The 20,099-nt window shown below is 51.5% G+C and overlaps 1 protein-coding gene across 1 annotated transcript; it reads left to right on the top strand.

Annotated features, from left to right (window-relative positions):
- The first annotated feature begins 5,277 nt into the window (after positions 1 to 5,277).
- On the top strand, positions 5,278 to 17,764 carry LOC127396174 (butyrophilin subfamily 2 member A1-like). The gene is made up of 12 exons (XM_051643780.1): positions 5,278 to 5,293; positions 6,856 to 7,206; positions 8,605 to 8,889; positions 9,806 to 9,904; positions 10,240 to 10,266; positions 11,369 to 11,395; positions 13,158 to 13,184; positions 14,927 to 14,953; positions 15,158 to 15,184; positions 15,603 to 15,623; positions 15,975 to 16,001; positions 17,226 to 17,764. Exons 1-12 carry the CDS (start codon positions 5,278 to 5,280, stop codon positions 17,762 to 17,764), a joined length of 1,473 nt encoding a protein of 490 aa, XP_051499740.1.
- The last annotated feature ends 2,335 nt before the right edge of the window (positions 17,765 to 20,099 follow it).

The raw sequence follows: 20,099 nt of genomic DNA, 5'->3' as shown, positions 1-20,099 counted from the left end.
CCCCTTGCAGACATCAAGAAGCAGGAGTTTTGGGGGCAAGTCCTACCAGGTTTCTGTCATCTCTTTGAGCAAGGAACAGAAAACGAGAAGAGTGAATCCAACCAGGGCCAAACACTTGGATGTGTTACTGGCTATGAAGTCCTACCCCCTGCATGGGCAGGGACACCTCCCACCAGCCCAGGTGGCTCCAAGCCCCATCCAACCTGCCCTTCAACACTGCCAGGGATGGGGCAGCCACCTTCAAGATCATCTAATGGATCATCCAAGTGGGCTTTAAGTTCTCTTCCAATCCAAGCCATTCCACAATCCAGTCCCACCCTCTGCCGTGGGCAAGGGCACCTCCCACCAGACCACATAGCTCCAAGCTCCATCCATCCTGGCTTTGAACACCTCCAGGGATGGGGCAGCCACCTTGAAGGTCATCTAGTGGATCATTTAGTTGGGCTTTAAGGTTCCTTCCAACCCAAACTGTTCCATGATCTAAAGAACCAACCAGTTCCACCCCCTGCCATGGCAGGATCTCCTGTAGGTGATCCTGCTCTAGCAGGGTCTAGATGGTCTTTAGAGGTCCCTTCCAACCCCACCACACTGTGACTCTGAGCCCTGGGACAGGCTTCCCAGAGAGGTGGTGGAGCCTCCTCCTCTGGAGACATCCCAAACCCATCTGCATGTCTTCCTCTGGGACCTACTGCACATGATCCTGCTCTAGCAGGAGGTTGGACTAGATGCTCTCCTGGTTCCTTTCAACCCTGATGACTTGGTGACTCCATGACCAAATTCAACATGGGAAGGGACTGGTTTCTTGGAGCCCAGAAGCATTTCTGCTTCTGTGGAAGTTCTGCAGAACATGCTTGGTGCCCACTTCTTTGTGGAAGCTGAGCCATGTTCACCTTTGCTTTCCTAGCAAACCATAGAACCATGGAATGGTTTGGGTTGGAACAGACCTTAAAGATCATCCAGTCCCAACCCCCTGCATGGGCAGGGACACCTCCCACCAGCCCAGGCTGCTCCAAGCCCCATCCAACCTGCCCTTCAACACTGCCAGGGATGGGGCAGCCACAGCTTCCCTGGGCAACCTGGGCCAGGGTCTCACCCCCCTCAGAATGAAGAGTTTCTTCCTCACGTCCAACCTAAATCTCCCCTTTTCCACTTCTAATCCACCCTCCTTGTCTTCCTGCTCCAACTCCCTGTAGATGAGAAGCAGGAAGGAGTCAAGAAGGAAGGCAGGTCCTCCTCTACACTCATTTCTTGCTACTTCTGTTAATAATTAACCAGCCACCCAAAAGCAAAACCAGATCTCCCAAGATCCTGAGTGACTGAAGAATGAAAAAGATGAAAACCTGTAGATTTAGATGTATCTGCCTCGATTTCAATGTATTTCAATTTTACACTGGCTGGAAATCAGGCCTGAGGAGAAGGACTTGGGGATGGGAGGAGATGAGAAGCCCAACATGAGCCACCAGCGTGTGCTGGAGCCCAGAGGGGCAATTGTGTCCTGGGCTGCATCAAAAGAAGTGTGGCCAGCAGGGCCAGGGAGGGGATTGTCCCCCTTTGCTCTGCTCTGGTCAGACCCCACCTGGGGAACTGGGTCCAGTTCTGGGGTCTCCAACAGAAGAAGGACATGGAAAGAGTCCAGAGGAGACCATGGAGATGATGGGAGGGCTGGAGCAGCTCTGGAGCCAGGCTGGGAGAGTTGGGGTGTTCAGCCTGGAGAAGAGAAGGCTCCAGGGAGACCTGAGAGCAGCTTCCAGTGCCTGAAGGGGCTCCAGGAAAGCTGGGGAGGGACCTGGGACAAGGGCAGGGATGGGATATGGGGGAATGGTTCTAAACTGAAAGAGACAAGATTTAGGTTGGACATCAGGAAGAAATTGTTCTCCATAAGGGTAGGAAGGCACTGGCCCAGGTTGCCCAGGGAAGCTGTGGCTGCCCCATCCCTGGCAGTGTTGAAGGGCAGGTTGGATGGGGCTTGGAGCAACCTGGGCTGGTGGGAGGTGTCCCTGCCCATGCAGGGGGTTGGATCTAGATGATCTTGAAGGTCCCTCCCAACCCAAACCATTCCATGATTCCATGAGATGATAGGAGCTATAAGATACAATATAAAATATAACATACAATATAAAATATAATAGAGAATAAAATATAATAGAGAATAAAATATAATAGAGAATAAAATATAATAGAAAACACTGTATAATACAACAGAAAATAATATGTAATATGTAATATATAATGTGTAATGTATAATATAATATATCACATATAATGTATAACTCCACCAGCTCAATATTAATTCAAACCCTTCAAAAACCTTCATCATTAATCACTGGACCAATTCTTTCTCAGCCAATTCTTAATTCCTTACCTGAAAGGCAAGATCCAAAGCCTCCATCCTCAACTGGATTGTGGAAATGGAGGAATTTTTGGCTTGTTTTACTCAAATCTCCACATTTTCTTTCCCCACAGCCCCCGAAGGGATAAACTGCAGTAATTTCCTCATGAAAAACCACGAGTATTGAAACTTGGACTTTCATCACCAGGAGGTTTTTGTCTTTGCCCTTGGGTAGAACATTCCAGCCAATACCTGCAGATCCCAACGCCCTGGAGCAGGAGAGGTCCAAGGGTCTTTGGTTTCCTACACACCCAGATCCAAAGGGCAGGGAGAGCCTGCAGATCCTTCCTCCCCTCTGTGGTGTGGCTGATAATTAAAAAAGAAACGAGGAAGGGATTAAAAACCACCTGAGAGAATTAATTAAACATGAAGAGGAGGTGGAGAAACCAAAACGTGGGGGGGGGGGGTGAGGCCACCACCCACTCAAAGTTAGAAATGCAAATAAACAAGGCAGAAATCAGGAAGGAAATGATATTAATTTAGAAAATGTGGAATTCAGAACTCGAGAACTGGGGCCAGTTCTGGAGCCCCCAACAGAAGGAGGAGGTGGAGCTGTTGGCAAGTCCAGAGGAGGCCACGTGGCTGTGGATGGAGCAAGTCTAAGGAGTGGGAGCAGCTGTGGGGGGGAGAGGATGGGCCAGGTGACCCAAATGGACCCGTCCCAGTGCTCCTTCCCCTGGTGCTCAGTGTAAAACGGCTCCTCAGATAATCCCTCTGCTGGTTGGTGGGGAGGTCTGTTTGTTTGGCCTCTCTTCCTGGGTCCTCTCTTCTCCTTGGAGGAGAACATGGTCCATGGAGGCAGGTTGTCTTCTCCTGCCTTCCCCAGTAGGACCAGCTCCAAGGCTGCTCTAGACCCTGGACTCAGGCACCTTCATCTGCTGCCAAGTCCAGTTTGGGACTTTCCTGGTCAGGAAGGAATGACCAACTGAAGAGGGTGGGTTCTGTATTTGTCTATCATTAATAACCTATCATAACATGACACTATTTATAAATGTATAATCCAACATCATCATGATGATTACACTTCATTAAACCTGTTCTAGGTGGGTTTTTCCCCCAACTCTAAAGTCTCTCTCCCTTATTCCCTTTTTAAAGGGGAATTAAATTAAATTAAACACGTGACAGATGAATTAAATTTTTAAAAATGACACATTTATTGGGAGGATAAATCAACCTTTTGAAGGGTAGAGTTTCACCAACAGCTTTTAGATTTTTTACACAGAAAAATATGGAAATATCCAAGGATAAACCCAAGAAATGATTCGAGCCCCATGTTGGGCACCAATAAAATCTGTCACGGTCCTGGCAAACCAGGACAACCCCACCAAAACCCCCCAAAATAACCCAGAAAACCCCCCCCAACCAGTTTGTTGTTGAAATAGGCATCTTGGCTGTTACCTCTTCCCCAGTTGTGCTGCCCAATCCTCTCCAGCCTTATTGGACCTGGGAAATGCAACCAGAAGCTGCAGTAGTAATAAAGGTCTGAGGACAAAGGTTCCCCACAGTCTCATCCCACGAAGAGCTCTGAAGGTTCTTCCAATCCAGGTAAGAAAATGGTGGGTTTGCTAAATCCTTGAGGAAAATCCATGGCATTCGTTAGGATACTTGAATTAATTGGGGTGTTTTTTACTCGGTTCCAGCAACAGGAATGAAGCTGGAGGTGAATTGTTGGCATTTTCAGGTGGGAAATCTCCCTTCTGGCAGCACTTGATTTTATCAGTGCTCAAAAATGTGAGGAAAACCCCCCCAAAAGTGGATAAAATAATGTTTTATACCTATATTTAGGTTGTGTTCTGCTCTTCCAGCTCAGTTTGAGCTACGTCCCTTCGCTGTGATTAGTTCAAAATGGAGTTGAAAGCCAAAAATGGTGGGAAAAAGTTGGAGTCAAATCGATTCAATCACAAGTTGCCCTTTAAAATGCTGGGTTTGGTCAACGGGGAGATCCACTTAGTAACGTTTCTCCTGGGAATGGCCTCATATTTGGGTGGGTTTTGGTTCATGTAAGAATGAAAAATGAGAAAAAAATTGTAGTTTGTTAGTAGAAAGATGGGAAAAAATGCAATTTAATGTAATGAAGAGTTTTTGGAAGACAAATATGGAGATTTGAAGAGAAAAGGTTATTTTGAAGGCGCATGAAGTTCAACAAAGCCAAGGTTCTGCACCTGGGTGAGGACAATCCCAATCATAAATACAGGTTGGGTGGAGGATGGATGAAGAACAGCCCCGAGGAAAAGGACTTGGGGGTGATGGTGGAGGAGAAGATCAACATGGGCCAACAACACCATGAGCTGGAGCCCAGAGAGGCAATTGTGTCCCGGGTTGTGTCACCAGCAGCGTGGGCAGCAGGGCCAGGGAGGGGATTGTCCTCTCTGCTCTGGTGAGACCCCTCTGGAGAACTGGGTCCAGTTCTGGAGCCCCCAGCATAAGAAGGACATGGAGAGAGTCCAGAGGAGACCATGGAGATGGGCTTGGAGCAGCTCTGCTCTGGAGCCAGGCTGGGAGAGTTGGGGTGTTGAGCCTGGAGAAGAGAAGGCTCCAGGGAGACCTGAGAGCACCTTCCAGTGCCTGAAGGGGCTCCAGGAAAGCTGGGGAGGGGCTTGGGACAAGGGCAGGGAGGGATGGACAAGGGGTGATGGCTTCAACCTGGCATCTTCACCATGAGGGTGGGGAGACCCTGGCCCAGGTTGCCCAGGGAGGCTGTGGCTGCCCCATCCCTGGCAGTGTTGAAGGGCAGGTTGGATGGGGCTTGGAGCAACCTGGGCTGGTGGGAGGTGTCCCTGCCCATGCAGGGATGGGACTGGATGATCTCTAAGGTCCCTTCCAACCCAACCCATCCCATGATTCTCTGTTCCTTTTGGAGCATTTATGTGATTCAGTTTGATACGGAGATGAGGGAAGAGAAGAGTTTGTCCAGTTCCTTTGCTCTTGGACACCATCACACCCATGATCTTCAAGTTCATTCTTATTTTTCCCAATTATTTCATCTCTGAAATGACTGTTCTTGGTTTGTATTGAAGGTGGGAAGAGACTGATGGGAATTTCACCTGGAGATTTTGCTTTTTGGTTCCGTGGATGATCAGGAAGCCTGGATCTTGATGGGTTCCTCTTTTTGGTGGCTGACAGCTCTTCACATCCTGACCTTTCCCTGCAGATGGATCCTGATCACAGGTAATTATGGTTTAATTTTAATTAGGTTTAAATGAAATTCCCAATTTCTGATGAGGTTCAAAGAAAAGTAAAAAATCAAAATTAATAATCTTTCCTTTTTAAAAAATATCACATTCAATTAATAAGTAAAACACCCTCCTGAAATGTCCTCCCTGGCACCATGTGCATAGAGTCACAAGTCACAGAGTGGTGGGGTTGGAAGGGACCTCTGGAGACCATCCAGTCCAGCCCCCCTGGAGGGCAGGGTCACCCCCAGCAGGTCCCACAGGAACACACCCAGATGGGCTGGGATGTCTCCAGAGATGGAGGCTCCACCACCTCCCTGGGCAGCCTGTCCCAGGGCTCTGGAACCCTCAAGGTCAACAAGTTCCTCCTCACGTTCAGGTAGAACCTCCTGAGCTCCAGTTTGTCCCATTGCCCCTTGTCCTGGCCCTGAGAAGAGCCTGGTCCCCCCTCCTGACCCCCCTGGAGATCCTGACCAGCCTTGAGGAGACCCCCCCTCAGGCTCCTCCTCTCCAGCTCAGCAGCCCCAGCTCCCTCAGCCTTTGCTCACGGGCCAGATGCTCCATCCCCTCAGCATCTTGGTGGCCTTTGCTGTCCCCTCTCCAGCAGCTCCTTGTCCTCCCTGCCCTGGGGAGCCCAGAACTGCTCCCAGTTCTCCAGACGTGTCCCCACCAGAGGGGCAGGAGAACCTCCCTGACCTCCTGCCCACACTCTTCTTGCTGCCATTGGCCTTCTTGGCCACCAGGCCCCCCTGCTGGCTCATGCTCACCCTGTTGGCCACCAGGACCTTGAGGTCCTTGTCCCCAGAGCTGCTCCCCAGCAGGTCCCCCCACCCTGTGCTGCTCCCTGGGCTTGTTCCTCCCCAGATGCAGAACTTCACCAGCTGCTCAGGTTGAACCTCATGAGGTTCCTCCCTGTCCAACTCCCCAGCCTGGGCAGCTCATGGTGGCTTCAACCACCTGACTTTTTGCAAGAACATGTTCCTGGATGGACACAACCCCTCCAACCTCCTCCTTTGGGCTGGGGAAGGAGGAGGAGTCAGGACAGGAGGTGGAACAAGCCCTGTTGCCCACCAGGACCTTGAGGTCCTTGTCCCTAGAGCTGCTCCCCACCCTGTGCTGCCCCAGGGGCTTGTTCCTCCCCAAATGCAGAACTTCACACTTGTCCTTGGTGAACCTCTTGAGGTTCCTCCCTGCCCAACTCTCCAGCCTGTCCAGATGGGTTCTCCTCATTGTATTTCCCTAAATATCTGACGTTCATAAACATCCACAACTGCCATTTTCTCCTTCACGCAGGTCAACTTCGTAGCTGCCCTCATAACAGCTCCATTATTGGTGTCATTGGAGAAGGGGTTGTCCTGCCCTGCCACGTGGTAGGAGAAGACATCCCAGAGACATTCTCTGTCCAGTGGGTGTTTCATGAACCATCACAGAAAGTCACCGTGAGCAGATACGATGGGAAGACCAAAAAGGAGGATCAAGATGAGAGATATGACAGCAGGACAGAGTTTTTCCACAGTGAATTCCAAGCTGGGAACATGTCTCTCCACTTGAAGAACCTCAGAAGCTCTGACAAAGGTTCCTACACCTGTGTGGTCTCTTTCAATGACAGGCACCATCGTGGGTCGATTGAGCTGCAAGTGGCAGGTCAGTGGGAATTCCATCTCATTTCATTCCAAGATGGAGCTCAACAGGACCATGGGCAACCTCTGCTGACTGAGGGAATTGTAATTTTATGATGATTTGAAACGTTTTGATTTGATTTTATCTCAATTAATGGTTAGGGTTGGTATCTGAGGTCAGTTGAGATCCCGCTCTTGAGGTACCTGGACTCATGAAGCTCTATCATAGAAGAGTTTGGGTTGGAAGGGACCTTTCAAGGTCATCTAGTCCAACCTCCTCTCTCCTCCCTGCTTTGCAGTGACCAGAGACATCTCCAACCAGATCAGGTTGCTCAGATCTTCAGAGCTCCATCCAACGTGACCATGAAAGGATTCAGGGATGGGGTTTCTACCACCTCTTTGGGCAACCTGCTCCAATGTTTCACCACCCTCATTGTAAAACATTCCTTCCTTGTGTCTAGTGGGAATCATAATTGTAGGATCATGGAATGGTTTGGGTCGGAAGGACCTTCAAGATCATCTGGATCCAACCCCTTGCATGGGCAGGGAACACCTCCCACCAGCCCAGGTTGCTCCAAGCCCCATCCAACCTGGATGTGAACACTTCCAGGGATGGAGCAGCCACCTTGAAGACCATCTAGTGGATCATCCAGGTGCTCTCTAAGGTCCCTTCCAACCCAAACCATTCCATGATCTAAAGAATTACTTATTTATATCTAGTCTAAATCTCCTCTCTTTGTGATGAAGACCATCATCCCTTGTCCTGACCCTACCAGGTCCTACTAAAAAGTTTGTCCTCAGATTTCTTTTAGACCCTCTTTAGGTATTGAAAGGCTGCAATGAGGTCTCCTGGGGCCTTCTCTAGGCTGAACCATCCCAATTCCCTCAGCCTATCCTCATAGTAGAGGTGCTCCACCTCTCTGAACATCTCTGTGGCCTCCTCTGGAACCCTGCTCCAACACATCCAGGTCTTTCCTGTCCTCAGAACTGCATGTGACCTGAGAGCACAACCATGGAATTGTGGAATGGTTTGGGTTGGAGGGATCTTCAAGATCATCTAGATCCAACCCCCTGCATGGGCAGGGACACCTCCCACCAGCCCAGGTTGCTCCAAGCCCCATCCAACCTGGATGTGAACACTTCCAGGGATGGAGCAGCCACCTTGAAGATCATCTAGTGGATCATCCAGGTGGTCTTTAAGGTCCCTTCCAACCCAAACCATCTGGTTCTGGGATGGTGGAGTCTGTGAACATCCCAGAAGTTTCAGGCAATCAACCCAAACCATGGAGTGGTTTGGGTTGGAAGGGCTTTAAAGATCATCTAGTTCCAACCACAACTTCAGGGCCCCAGTCTTTGTCACAGTTTAAATTCAGAAAAGCCTTTATCTTCTGCCATGGTTGAAATGGAGAATGTTCCTTCTTAGCTAAAGGTGGTGGCCCTTCCATCTTCCTGAAGAGCCACACCAAGGAGGGCATTGGCCTCACCTGCCACGCAGCTGGATGGTTTCCTAAACCTGAGGTGGTTTGGTTGGATGGCCAAGGACGGGTCCGGAAGGAGCTATCGACCACCAAGATGACCATGATGTCCACAGGTCTCTACAGTGTTGTCACCTCCATGAACCTGGAGCGAGGCTCTGACATGGAAGTTTCCTGCAGGGTGGTCAACAATCTGCTCAACACCATGAGTGAGTCTCGAGTCCTGATCTCAGGTGGGTGAGCTCTGCAGGCACCTGCTTGTGAGATGGAAAAGACAGAGTGTCCGGTCACACAGGTCCCATTTTCATAGGATCATGGAGTGGTTTAGGTTGGAGAAACCTTAAAGATCATCTAGATCCAACCCCCCTGCATAGAGAGGGACACCTTCATCAGATCAGGTGACCCCAAGCCCCATTCATCCTGGCCTTGGACACTTCCAGGGATGGGGCAGCCACCTTCAAGATCATCTAGTAGATCATCTGGGTGGGCTTTAAGGTCCCTTCCAACCCAACCATCTGGTTCTGGGATGGTGGAGTCTATGAACATCCCAGGGGTTTCAGGGAATCATAGAATCATGGAATGGTTTGGGTTGGAGCGACCTTAAAGATCATCTAGTTCCAACACCCCCTGCATGGGCAGGGACACCTCCCATCATCCCAGGCTGCTCCAAGCCCCATCCAACCTGGTCCTGAGCACTTCCAGGGACTGAGCAGCACCAGTTTCCCTGGAGAACCTGGGCCAGGGTCTCACCACCCTCACAGGGAAGAATTTCCTCATCTCCAACCTGAATGTCTCTTCAAGTTTTGAGCCATCACCCCTTGTCCCATCCCTCCCTGCCCTTGTCCCAAGCCCCTCCCCAGCTTTCCTGGAGCCCCTTCAGGCACTGGAAGGTGCTCTTAGGTCTCCCTGGAGCCTTCTCTTCTCCAGGCTCAACACCCCAACTCTCCCAGCCTGGCTCCAGAGCAGAGCTGGTCCAGTCTTCTTCCATAATACTCAATCTTCTACCTGGAGAAGGAGTCTCCCTGGACTAGTCCTACTGAGAAGTTCTAGAGATCTTTTTCACACACATTCACCATCTCCTGCACCTTGAAGTCCTCATTTCCTTCGTGTTTTAACAATTATTAGATTATTTCTATCATGTATTTACAGATATTTTCTTTCCCTCCATTTCAAAACGGCTGATTGTCTTCCTGGTGATTTTGTGTCTTTGCCTGGTCCTGGTTTCCACCATATTTTCCAAGCTGAAAAGTAAGTTTTACCTTGTCTGTCAATTGAAATATCCCGACAGCTCATCCCAAATTCCACCACGAGAGCAAAAGCTCCCAAGAGAAATCACCAATGATTTGATTTAATCCCCAAATTAAGGAAATGGGGAAAAAAAAAATGGGGTGGGGAAATAAGAGGACCTGAAGGGGAAGGGATGGGAGTTGCCCATTCTCATCTCAGAGGGCTTCAGGTCTGAGGAGAGGACCTTTGTGACCAATGGAATTAGAGGGTTAATGACAAATGAACTGGTATTTTTCCAGCCATAATCGACAAAAAACGTGCAACAAAGTATTTAATTTTCTCTTTTCTTTATCCAGGAAACCACAAGAAAATGGTTCTCTCAGGTGAGTAATGAGGAGGGTGAATATGAAGAAGAAAACAACTCGAAAGTCAGAACGTTTCTTGGAATCGTGGAATGGTTTGGGTTGGAGGAGCCTTCAAGATCATCTAGATTCTGCCATGGGCAGGGACACCTCCCACCAGCCCAGGTTGCTCCAAGCCCCATCCAACCTGCCCTTGGACACTTATAGGGATGGGGCAAACACCTTGAAGATCATCGAGTGGATCTCTCTAAGGTCCCTTCCAACCCAAACCATTCCATGGTCTAAAGAACATCCAGTTCCAACATGGGCAGGGACACCTCCCAGCAGCCCAGGCTGCTCCAAGCCCCATCCAACCTGCCCTTCAGCACTGCCAGGGATGGGGCAGCCACAGCTTCCCTGGGCAACCTCTTATTCTAGAATGAAGTCATGTCCAAAAGCCTGGACTTGGGAAGAAAATGGACCAGTTGACATAGGATCATGGAATGGTTTGGGTTGGAAGGGACCCTCAAAGAGCATCTAGCCCACCTCCACTGGTGGGGTTCACTGGAGGGGCTCCAGGAAACTGGGGAGGGACCTGGGACAAGGGCAGGGAGGGAGAGGACAAGGGGTGATGGCTTCAGACTGTAAGAGGGGACATCTGGGTTGAAAGTCAGGAGGAAATTCTTCACCATGAGGGTGGTGAGAGCCTGGCCCAGGTTGCCCAGGGAAGCTGTGGCTGCCCCATCCCTGGCAGTGTTGAAGGGCAGGTTGGATGGGGCTTGGAGCAGCCTGGGCTGGTGGGAGGTGTCCCTGCCCATGCAGGGGGTTGGATCTAGATGATCTTGAAGGTCCCTCCAATCCAAACCATCCCATGACTGTACTTATTCCTGATCTCTGGACTTCAGTCAGGCTGTGGTTGGGACAAGACTCCCCTAGCAAGGTCCTCAGAATCCTACCTCATTTTTTATGAACTCCAGTAGGAATTTTACGTGTCCTGCTGTGAAAAACAAGAATTCTTACTAATAGATCAGATGAAACTGAAGTTTTAACCACTTTGGTTTCTCTTTCTAGACCAAATAAACTTGTGTGACAAAGGAATTTGCCAGAATAATTAACATAATGATCAATTTTCTTTATTTTTCAGCAAAAGCAAAGGAGGAAATGGAAGAAGGTAAAAGGTTCTTTGTGTCTGAAACCATGTTGAGATGTTCAGAGATCTCAGGAAAGCAACATTCATGTGTTGAAATTAGACATTGGGAACAATTTCTTCACTGGAAGGGTCATTGAGCACAGGGACAGGCTGCCCACCAGGGAAGTGGTGGAATCTCCATCCCTGGAGGTGTCTAAGAGATGTGGGACTGAGGGATGTGGGTTGAGTACTGGACTTGGTGGAGTTGGGTTGTAGTTGGTGGAGTTGGGTCATGGTTGGACTCAATGATCTTAAAGGCCTTTTTCAACCAGAACAAGTCTGTGATTCTCTGACTAGAGGAAATGGGCTCAAGTTTCCCAGGGGAGGTTCTGACTGGATATTAGCCAGAATTTCTTCACCCAAAGAGTGGTCAGATCCTGGAAGGGACTTCCCAGGGAGGTGGTGGAGTCACCAACCCCAGAGAGGTCCAAGAAATGTGTAGATGTGGCTCTTCAGGACATGCTCCAGTGGTAATGGAGGCTTTCTTGGGGGGGTTCTGTGGTGGTCTTGGTTGGTTTTTGTGTACTTGTGGGTTTTTGTTCTGTTTTTCTTTCCCTTGGGTGGATGGTTGGACTTGGTCATCTCAGAGGTTTTCTGTGAGGTCATCTCAGAGGCCACACAGTTCTGTGACAACGGGGCCACTTAAGGCATTGTCCAAACAGGACCTCCAGCACCAGCAATCCAAAGTCCTGTTCCCACCCTGCTTTAATGACTTTTGAAAGGAGAACTTAATGATTTCTCTAAATACAATCAAGTTGAAACAGTGTGAGATGTTCATGGATTAAATTCACAGAATCACAGAATATGAGGGATTGGAAGGGACCTCTGAAGATCTTTGAGTCCAACCCCTCCTGCCAGAGCAGGACCAAGAAAACCCCACAAAACAAGCTAGAGCAGGTCACTCAGAAAGGCATCCAGACAGGTCTTGAAAGTCTCCAGAGAAGGAGACTCCACAACCTCTCTGGGCAGCCTGTCCCAGGGCTCTGTCACCCTCTCAGTAGAGAAGTTCTTCCTCGTGTTGAGATGGAACTTCCTGTGCTTGAGTGTGAATCCATTTCCCCTTGTCCTACCACAGAGCACAAGTGACAAGAGGTTGTCCCCTCTTGATGCCCTCATGTATTTATAGACATTAATTAGATCCCCCCTCAGTCTTCTCCTCTCTAGACTGAACAGCCCCAGGTCTCTCAGGCAGGTGTTCCAGTCCCTTCATCATCCTCATATCCTCTGTTGGACTCTCTCCAGTCAATCCCTGTCCCTCTTAAACTGGGGAGCCCAGAACTGGACACAACACTCCAAGTGAGGTCTCACCAGGGCTGAGTAGAGAGGGAGGAGAACCTCCCTTGACCTGTTGGACACACTCGATGCACCCCAAGATACCACTGGCTTTCTTGGCCACAAGGCCACATTGTTGTCCCATGGATCACTTGTTGTCTGCCAGGGCTTTGAGGTCCTTTTCCATGGAGCTGCTCTCCAGCAGGATCACCTCCTAACCTGTCCTGGTGCATGTGGTTGTTCCTTCCTGGGTGCAGGATTCTGCACTTGCTCTTGAGGTTCTTGAAGGAACCTCATTATGTTCCTCTTTGCCCAGCTCTCCAGCCTGTCTAAATCTTGCTGAATGTCTGCAGGGACATCTAACAGTGTCATTAATCCAAGGAAGCACCTGCCAGGTGGTCGTGCAGGTTCTGTCTTGGTCTTTGTGTCTCTCAGAGACCTTGCACTGATCTCCCTCTATTGTCTTTTCTAGAAAAAAAACAACTGGAGTCCATTTTAGGTGAGATGGTTTTTTTGCTCATTGGGGTTTGTTGTCTTTGAAGTTTGGGGGGTTTTCTGTGTTGTTTGGTCTGTTCTGGTCTGACCACTGACTTTGCTGACCCTGGTCCATGTGGTGGAGCATCGAAATGGGATGTGGGGCCCAGCTGAAGCCAAGAATTTTTGTGGGGAAAAAACTCCAGGCAGAGGCTGAGATCTTTCTTTCTTTCTTGGGTTCCTCTGTCTTGGGCTGGGGCTCCCCTGCCTTGCCTTGGGGTTCTCTGTCGTGTCGTGGGGCTGGTTCCTCTGTCGTGGGGCTCTTCCATCTTGGGTTGGGGCTCTTCCATCTTGGGTTGGGGCTCTTTTGTCTTGGGTTGGGGCTCTTCCGACTTGGGTTGGGGCTCTTTTGTCTTGGGTTGGGGCTCTTTTGTCTTGGGTTGGGGCTCTTCCGTCTTGGGTTGGGGCTCTTTTGTCTTGGGTTGGGGCTCTTCCATCTTGGGTTGGGGCTCTTTTGTCTTGGGTTGGGGCTCTTCCGTCTTGGGTTGGGGCTCTTCCGTCTTGGGTTGGGGCTCTTCCATCTTGGGTTGGGGCTCTTTTGTCTTGGGTTGGGGCTCTTTTGTCTTGGGTTGGGGCTCTTCCATCTTGGGTTAGGGCTCTTTTGTCTTGGGTTGGGGCTCTTCCGTCTTGGGTTGGGGCTCTTTTGTCTTGGGTTGGGGCTCTTCCGTCTTGGGTTGGGGCTCTTCCATCTTGGGTTAGGGCTCTTTTGTCTTGGGTTGGGGCTCTTCCGTCTTGGGTTGGGGCTCTTTTGTCTTGGGTTGGGGCTCCTCTGCCTTGTCATGGGGATCCTCTGTTGTGTTGTGGGGTTGGTTCCTCCGTCTTGGGGTTGGTTCCTCTGTCTTGGGGTTGGTTCCTCTGTCTTGGGGTTGGTTCCTCTGTCTTGGGGTTGGGGCTTTTTTGTCTTGGACTCCTCTGCCCTGTGGTAGGTTTCCTCTGCCTTGTCTTGAGCTCCTTTGTCTTGTCGTGGGGTTCCTCTGTCATGTCTTGGGGCTCCTCCATCTTGGTTTGGGGCTCCCTCTGCCTTGTCATGGGTTCCTTCCCCCCCACGCCCTGGCTTCCTTTTCCCTGGCTTCCTTTTCCCTGGCTTCCCCCACCCCTGTTTCCCCTTCCCCCCCATCGTTTCCCTTTCCCCCCCCTTTCATTCCCTTCCCCCCCTTTCATTTCCTTCCCCCCCCTTTCATTCCCTTTCCCCCCCCTTTCATTCCCTTTCCCCCCCTTTCATTCCCTTCCCCCCCCTTTCATTCCCTTTCCCCCCTTTTCATTCCCTTTCCCCCCTTTCATTCCCTTTCCCCCCCCCTTTCATTCTCTTTCCCCCCCTTTCATTCTCTTTCCCCCCCTTTCATTTCCTTCCCCCCCTTTCATTCCCTTTCCCCCCCTTTCATTCCCTTTCCCCCCCTTTCATTTCCTTTCCCCCCCCTTTCATTTCCTTTCCCCCCCCTTTCATTTCCTTTCCCCCCCTTTCATTCCCTTCCCCCCCCCATTTCCCTTCCCCCCCCCATTTCCCTTCCCCTTTCCTTCCCCCCCCCACCTTTCCCCACCCCCCATTTCCATTTCCCCTTCCCAGATATATTTCTTTCCCACAGAAATGTCCCAACTTGGCAGCTTCATGACATGCAGCATTAAACCCCACCCGAGAACATTCAGCTTCTGATTCCTGGCTGATAATCCTTCCCTTTCATTTACTTTCTTTCATTCTTTTTTTTTCAGAGAGAGAAAAAACAAAAAATCGAGCAGGTAAAGCTCCTCTTACTATAAATATTCCTGGAGGTTGGGTTGGATTTAACCCCTGGGAAGAGAAATTGCTCTGTTTAATTAGTTGAATTACCTGCCTCCTATTTAAAAAAGCAACAATTAGAGATAAAATTCCAATGGAATTTGCATACATGTTTTTTATGGTTTCATTTCCCCCCCTCCCCCATTTCTGCTTTTCCTTTTCAGCCAAGTCCAGGCTCAAAAAACGCTTTGGTAAGAAAAAAAACCCAACCCAACAAACCCCTAATTTTCAGCAAATCTCACATTCTTGTCAAGTTTAGAGACACTAAAGTCTTCAGGTGAGTCTCTCAAGGTCATCCCGGGACTTGAAGCCACACGGTGTGGTGGAATTTCAAGCTATGGAGAAGAATATAGCTGGAATTCTGCAAGTTTCATCCTTGGAAATGTCCAAGGGCAGGTTGGACGGGGCTTGGAGCAACCTGGGCTGGTGGGAGGTGTCCCTGCCCACGCAGGGGGTTGGATCTAGATGATCTTGAAGGTCCTTCCAGCTCAAACCATCCCATGGTTTGAAGAACCTTGTTCCTTGCTTTGGGCTTGTCCTAGTTTGAAAAGCTGGAAAAGAAAAGGAAAACAAACAAGTGTCAGTGACTGGAATGTCTTTCCCTTTCAGGTCCACTGAAAACAGAGCTGGGTAAGTAGTTTAAACTGGAATTGAGGAGATTGGACATGAGGAGGAAACTCTTCTCTGTGAGGGTGGGGAGAGCCTGGCCCAGGCTGCCCAGGGAAGCTGTGGCTGCCCCATCCCTGGCAGTGTTGAAGGGCAGGTTGGATGGGGCTTGGAGCAGCCTGGGCTGGTGGGAGGTGTCCCTGCCCATGGCAGGGGGGTTGGATGATTTTTGAAGGTCTCACCCAATTCAACCCATTCCATGAAAATGCAAACGATTCTGCAGAACGTTGGTGCTGGTGGGTTAAGAGGAGATACAGTCTGGGAAGTTTTGAACTTGTAAAGCATAACCCAGTCCTCTCCATTTCTTTCCTGTAGATTTCTGGGAAGCCTGGAGCCACGCAGGTGAGCTGGCAGGAGGAAGGGGATGCCAGGAACAGCCCGAGGGGGCTGGGGTCACAGGGATGGAACTGTCTTGGGCAGCAGGAAGTGATGGAGTCATGAAATGGCTTGGGAGGGACCTTCAAGATCATCTAGATCCAACCCCCTGCATGGGCAGGGACACCTCCCACCAGCCCAGGCTGCTCCAAGCCCCATCCAACCTGCCCTTCAACACTGCCAGGGATGGGGCAGCCACAGCTTTTCTGGACAACCTGTTCCAGTGCCTTCCTACCCTCATGGAGAAGAATTTCTTCCTGACGTCCAACCTAAATCTCCCCTCTTTCAGTTTAAAACCATCACCCCTCCTCCCATCCCTCCCTGCCCTTGTCCCAAGCCCCTCCCCAGCTTTCCTGGAGCCCCTCCAGGCACTGGAAGGTGCTCTCAGGTCTCCCTGGAGCCTTCTCTTCTCCAGGCTCAACACCCCAACTCTCCCAGCCTGGCTCCAGAGCAGAGCTCCTCGAGCCCCTGGGTTCTCTCTGAAGCCTCCTCAGGACTGGCTCCAGGACCTGAATGGGAAGATGGAGAGAAAGAGTCTGGGCTGGGGTGTGGAGACAGTTCTGGAGGGCACAGGTGCCCACATGGGGCTGTTCAGTCTAGAGAGAAGACTGAGGGGGGATCTAACTCATGTCTATCAATCCATGAGGGCAGCAAGAAGGCAGGGACAAGCTCTTGTCACTTGTGCTGTGGGATAGGATGAGGTGAAATGGATTTAAACTTGAGCTCAGGAAGTTCCACCTCAACATGAGGAAGAGCTTCTTTCCTGGGAGCCCTGGGACAGGCTGCCCAGAGAGGCTGTGGAGTCTCCTTCTCTGGAGACTTTCCAGACCTGTCTGGATGCCTTTCTGAGTGACCTGCCCTAGTTGTGTGTGGCTTTTTGGTCCTGCTCTGGCAGGGCAGGTTGCACTCGATGGTCTTTGGATGTCCCTTCCAACCCCTGATGTTCTGTGGCTCTGTGAAAACAGAGAGAGAGATTTATTGTCTGGTGGGCTCGTGTCCCCAGAGGGGACAGGGCTGTGACAGCTCCAAGGTGCCTCTGGGTCCATTGGTGGTGGCTTGTCCTGCTCTGGGGATGTTTAAATTCTTGTTGGATCGTGCCAGGACCCCCCAGACCCTCAGCCACTCCAGCCCAGGTGTGGACAGAGGTCCCTGAGCCCCCTGCTCACCTGGGGATTCTCCTTTTCCCTCTAGTTCCCATCAGGGTGAATCCTGAGGGCCAGGTCCTGGAGCTCCAGCTGCCGGGGGTTGCAGGAGTGGAGAGCAAGACGTTGGACCCTGCTGGCCCCAACCCTCCCTGCACAGCCCCTGTCCTGCTGGGGGAGGAGGGGTTTGGGGCTGGGAAACACTACTGGGAGGTGGAGGTGGGAGAGCAGCAGGACTGGGTGCTGGGGGTGGTGAGGGAGAAGGGGAGACAGGAGGGGGAAGGGCTCCTTCCCGGGCAGGACTACTGGGCTCTGCACAAATCCCAGGGACGGGTCTTCTCCAGGGAAGGGGATGGCAGGGCTGGGGAGCAGCTCTGGAGTGACCCAGGGATTGGGGTGTTGCTGGACCTGGAGGAAGGGCAGGTGAGCTTCTATGGAACAGAGAAGAAGACCATGATAGTGAGGATGTCCCTGGGGCTGGGAAAGGAACCTGCAGGATGGTTCTACCCATTTCTGTCCAAAGGGGAAGGGGCCCTTGCTCCTCTCATCCACCCAGTCTCCATCCGTGTCCCTTTGGAGAGACTGTAAAAGGGAATTGTGCCTCCAAGGGCTTGCAGAGTCCAAGGTGTCTGCCAAGAGGTGATGGTTGGGAGGAGGAGAGCCTGGCATGTCAGGCTGAGGACACCCAGGAACTAGGAAAGAAAGAGAGGATTGAGGAACCCACCAGGACAAGCCAGGAGAAGGAATGAGAGAAAATCCCAAAAGAGAACAAGAGAAAACGGACTTGGAAGCAAAAGAACCTTTTGCTGTGATTTGTTCTCAAGCAAGAGAGCAGAGAACAGCCAGTCTGAACCCCTGTCCCAGGAAAGCTTGTGTGGGTAGAACTGGGAGATCTCGGGGATGAGGGGAAGGCAAGTGGAGTGGAGAGACAAACAAAGGGGAGAAGTTCCATCTCAGGCAGCAGGAAGGAGAAATGAAAGAGAGAGAGAAACCTGGGGCTGAAAGAGGAGGAAGAATGTCTTTCTGTGAGGTGGACATTCCTGAAGCCCGGCCAGGCAAGCCCAGCTTTCCTTGTACCAAGAAATGCAATAAAGGTGTTTGGAAGGAAAACGGTTGTTTTGGCCACTTTTCTTTGAACTTGGAGCCTTTCCCAGGCTCAGCTCCACTCCCGACAGCTCCACACCCCCCTCCTGTGCCCAGAGGGGACTCTCAGCCTCTCCTGGGGGCCCCACGTGGGGCAGGGGGTTGGGGTGAGGACACGGGGGTTTCTCTTGGCCACTCCTGCCTTTGGAGGCTTTTCCCAAGCTCCAACGTGGCTCCTCCCTGGGCTGCAATCCCTGCAGGAGGTGCCTGCTCATGGAGCACCTGCTCCTGCTCGGACCTTCTGTGGTTTCAGGCTTTTGTTCCCTCTCTCTGCCCTTCCCTGCCCTTTCCCAACTGGCTTTTCCCAGGGATGCCACCAGCTCCTCCGACTGGCCCAACTTTGCTGTGTGGTGGCTCCAGGGAATTCTTTATGGAGCTGAGGCTCAAGGATGGCTCTGAAGGGGAGCAGATGGAAGATGGATGTTGCTGCTCCTCCTCCTGATCCCCTCGGATCTCCTCTGGCCAGAAGGAGCAGCTCAGCACCAGGAGCTCCACCACTCCCCAGAAACCTGCCTGGATTCCCAGACCAATCCCAGTCAGCAAATCGTGGCTTCACTGCAAAGGGAAATCCCACCTCTCCTTCCTGGCAGGGCCTCGATGATCTTCAAGGTCGTTTCCAACCTCAGCCGTTGATTCTGTCTTCACTTGAATCCTCTCATCTTTGCCCCCTTGGCCTCAGGACCAATGAAATCAGGGCTGGGTTCAAAAATTAACCTTTATGACCGTGGAGCAAAGAGCCTGTTTCCACCCGTGCTCCAAGGAGATGTCTCCTGTCTGCAGGGCTCTCCCCCCTCATCCCTGCTGACCCTTTCTCCTTCCACCCCTCCGTGCCTCTCTCGCCCTCCTGCAGGGGAGGAGCAGCAGCCTGAGGGGGTTTTGCCCCTGGTCCTCCCTGCTGAGCCCTCGGTGGTTCCAGCCAAGGCTCCAGACTTGGTGTTTCCTGGAGCTGAGAAGGGGAACGTCGCTCTCCAGCCAGGGCAGAGGAAGGAGCTGCAGCTGATAAGGTAGGAGAACTTGCCTGGGTCATGGAAGGGTTTGGGTTGGACAGACCTTTAGGACCGTCTAGACCCAACCCCCCTGCCATGGGCAGGGACACCTCCCACCAGCCCAGGCTGCTCCAAGCCCCATCCAACCTGCCCTTCAACACTGCCAGGGATGGGGCAGCCACAGCTTCCCTGGAACGTGTTCCAGTTTCTCACCACAAACTGAGGAATTTCCTCTTCATTTCCCACCTAAATCTCCCTCGTCCAGGTTGAAGCCATCACCCCTTGTCCTGTCACTCCTGCCCTTGTCCCAAGTCCCTCCCCAGCTTTCCTGGAGCCCCTTCAGGCACTGGAAGCTGCTCTCAGGTCTCCCTGGAGCCTTCTCCTCTCCAGGCTGGACACCCCAACTCTCCCAGCCTGGCTCCAGAGCTGCTCCAGCCCTTGGATCATCTCTGTGGCCTCCTCTGGACTCTTTCCAACAGCTCCGTGTCCTTCTTGTGTTGTGGACCCCAGAGCTGGACCCAGCCCGGCAGGGGGGTCTCAGCAGGGCAGAGGGGCACAATGTCCTCCCTGGCCCATCAAGCCACACTGCTGGTGACAACCCAGGTCGTGGATGGTTTCTGGTCTCAACCATGTGTTGTTGAGCTTTTCATCCACCACCACCCCCAGACCCTCCTCAGGGCTGTTCTCCCTCCATCCCCCAGCCAACCTGTAGTTGTGCTTGGGATTGCCCTCACCCAGGTGCAGAACCTTGCCCTTGGCCTTGTTGAGCTTTGGTTGAAAACAGAATTTTCTGG

The sequence above is a fragment of the Apus apus genome, unplaced genomic scaffold (assembly GCF_020740795.1).
Source record: "Apus apus isolate bApuApu2 unplaced genomic scaffold, bApuApu2.pri.cur manual_scaffold_30_ctg1, whole genome shotgun sequence".
In the NCBI taxonomy this organism is placed as follows: Eukaryota; Metazoa; Chordata; class Aves; order Apodiformes; family Apodidae; genus Apus; species Apus apus.
This window is presented reverse-complemented; position numbering and strand designations above follow the sequence as displayed.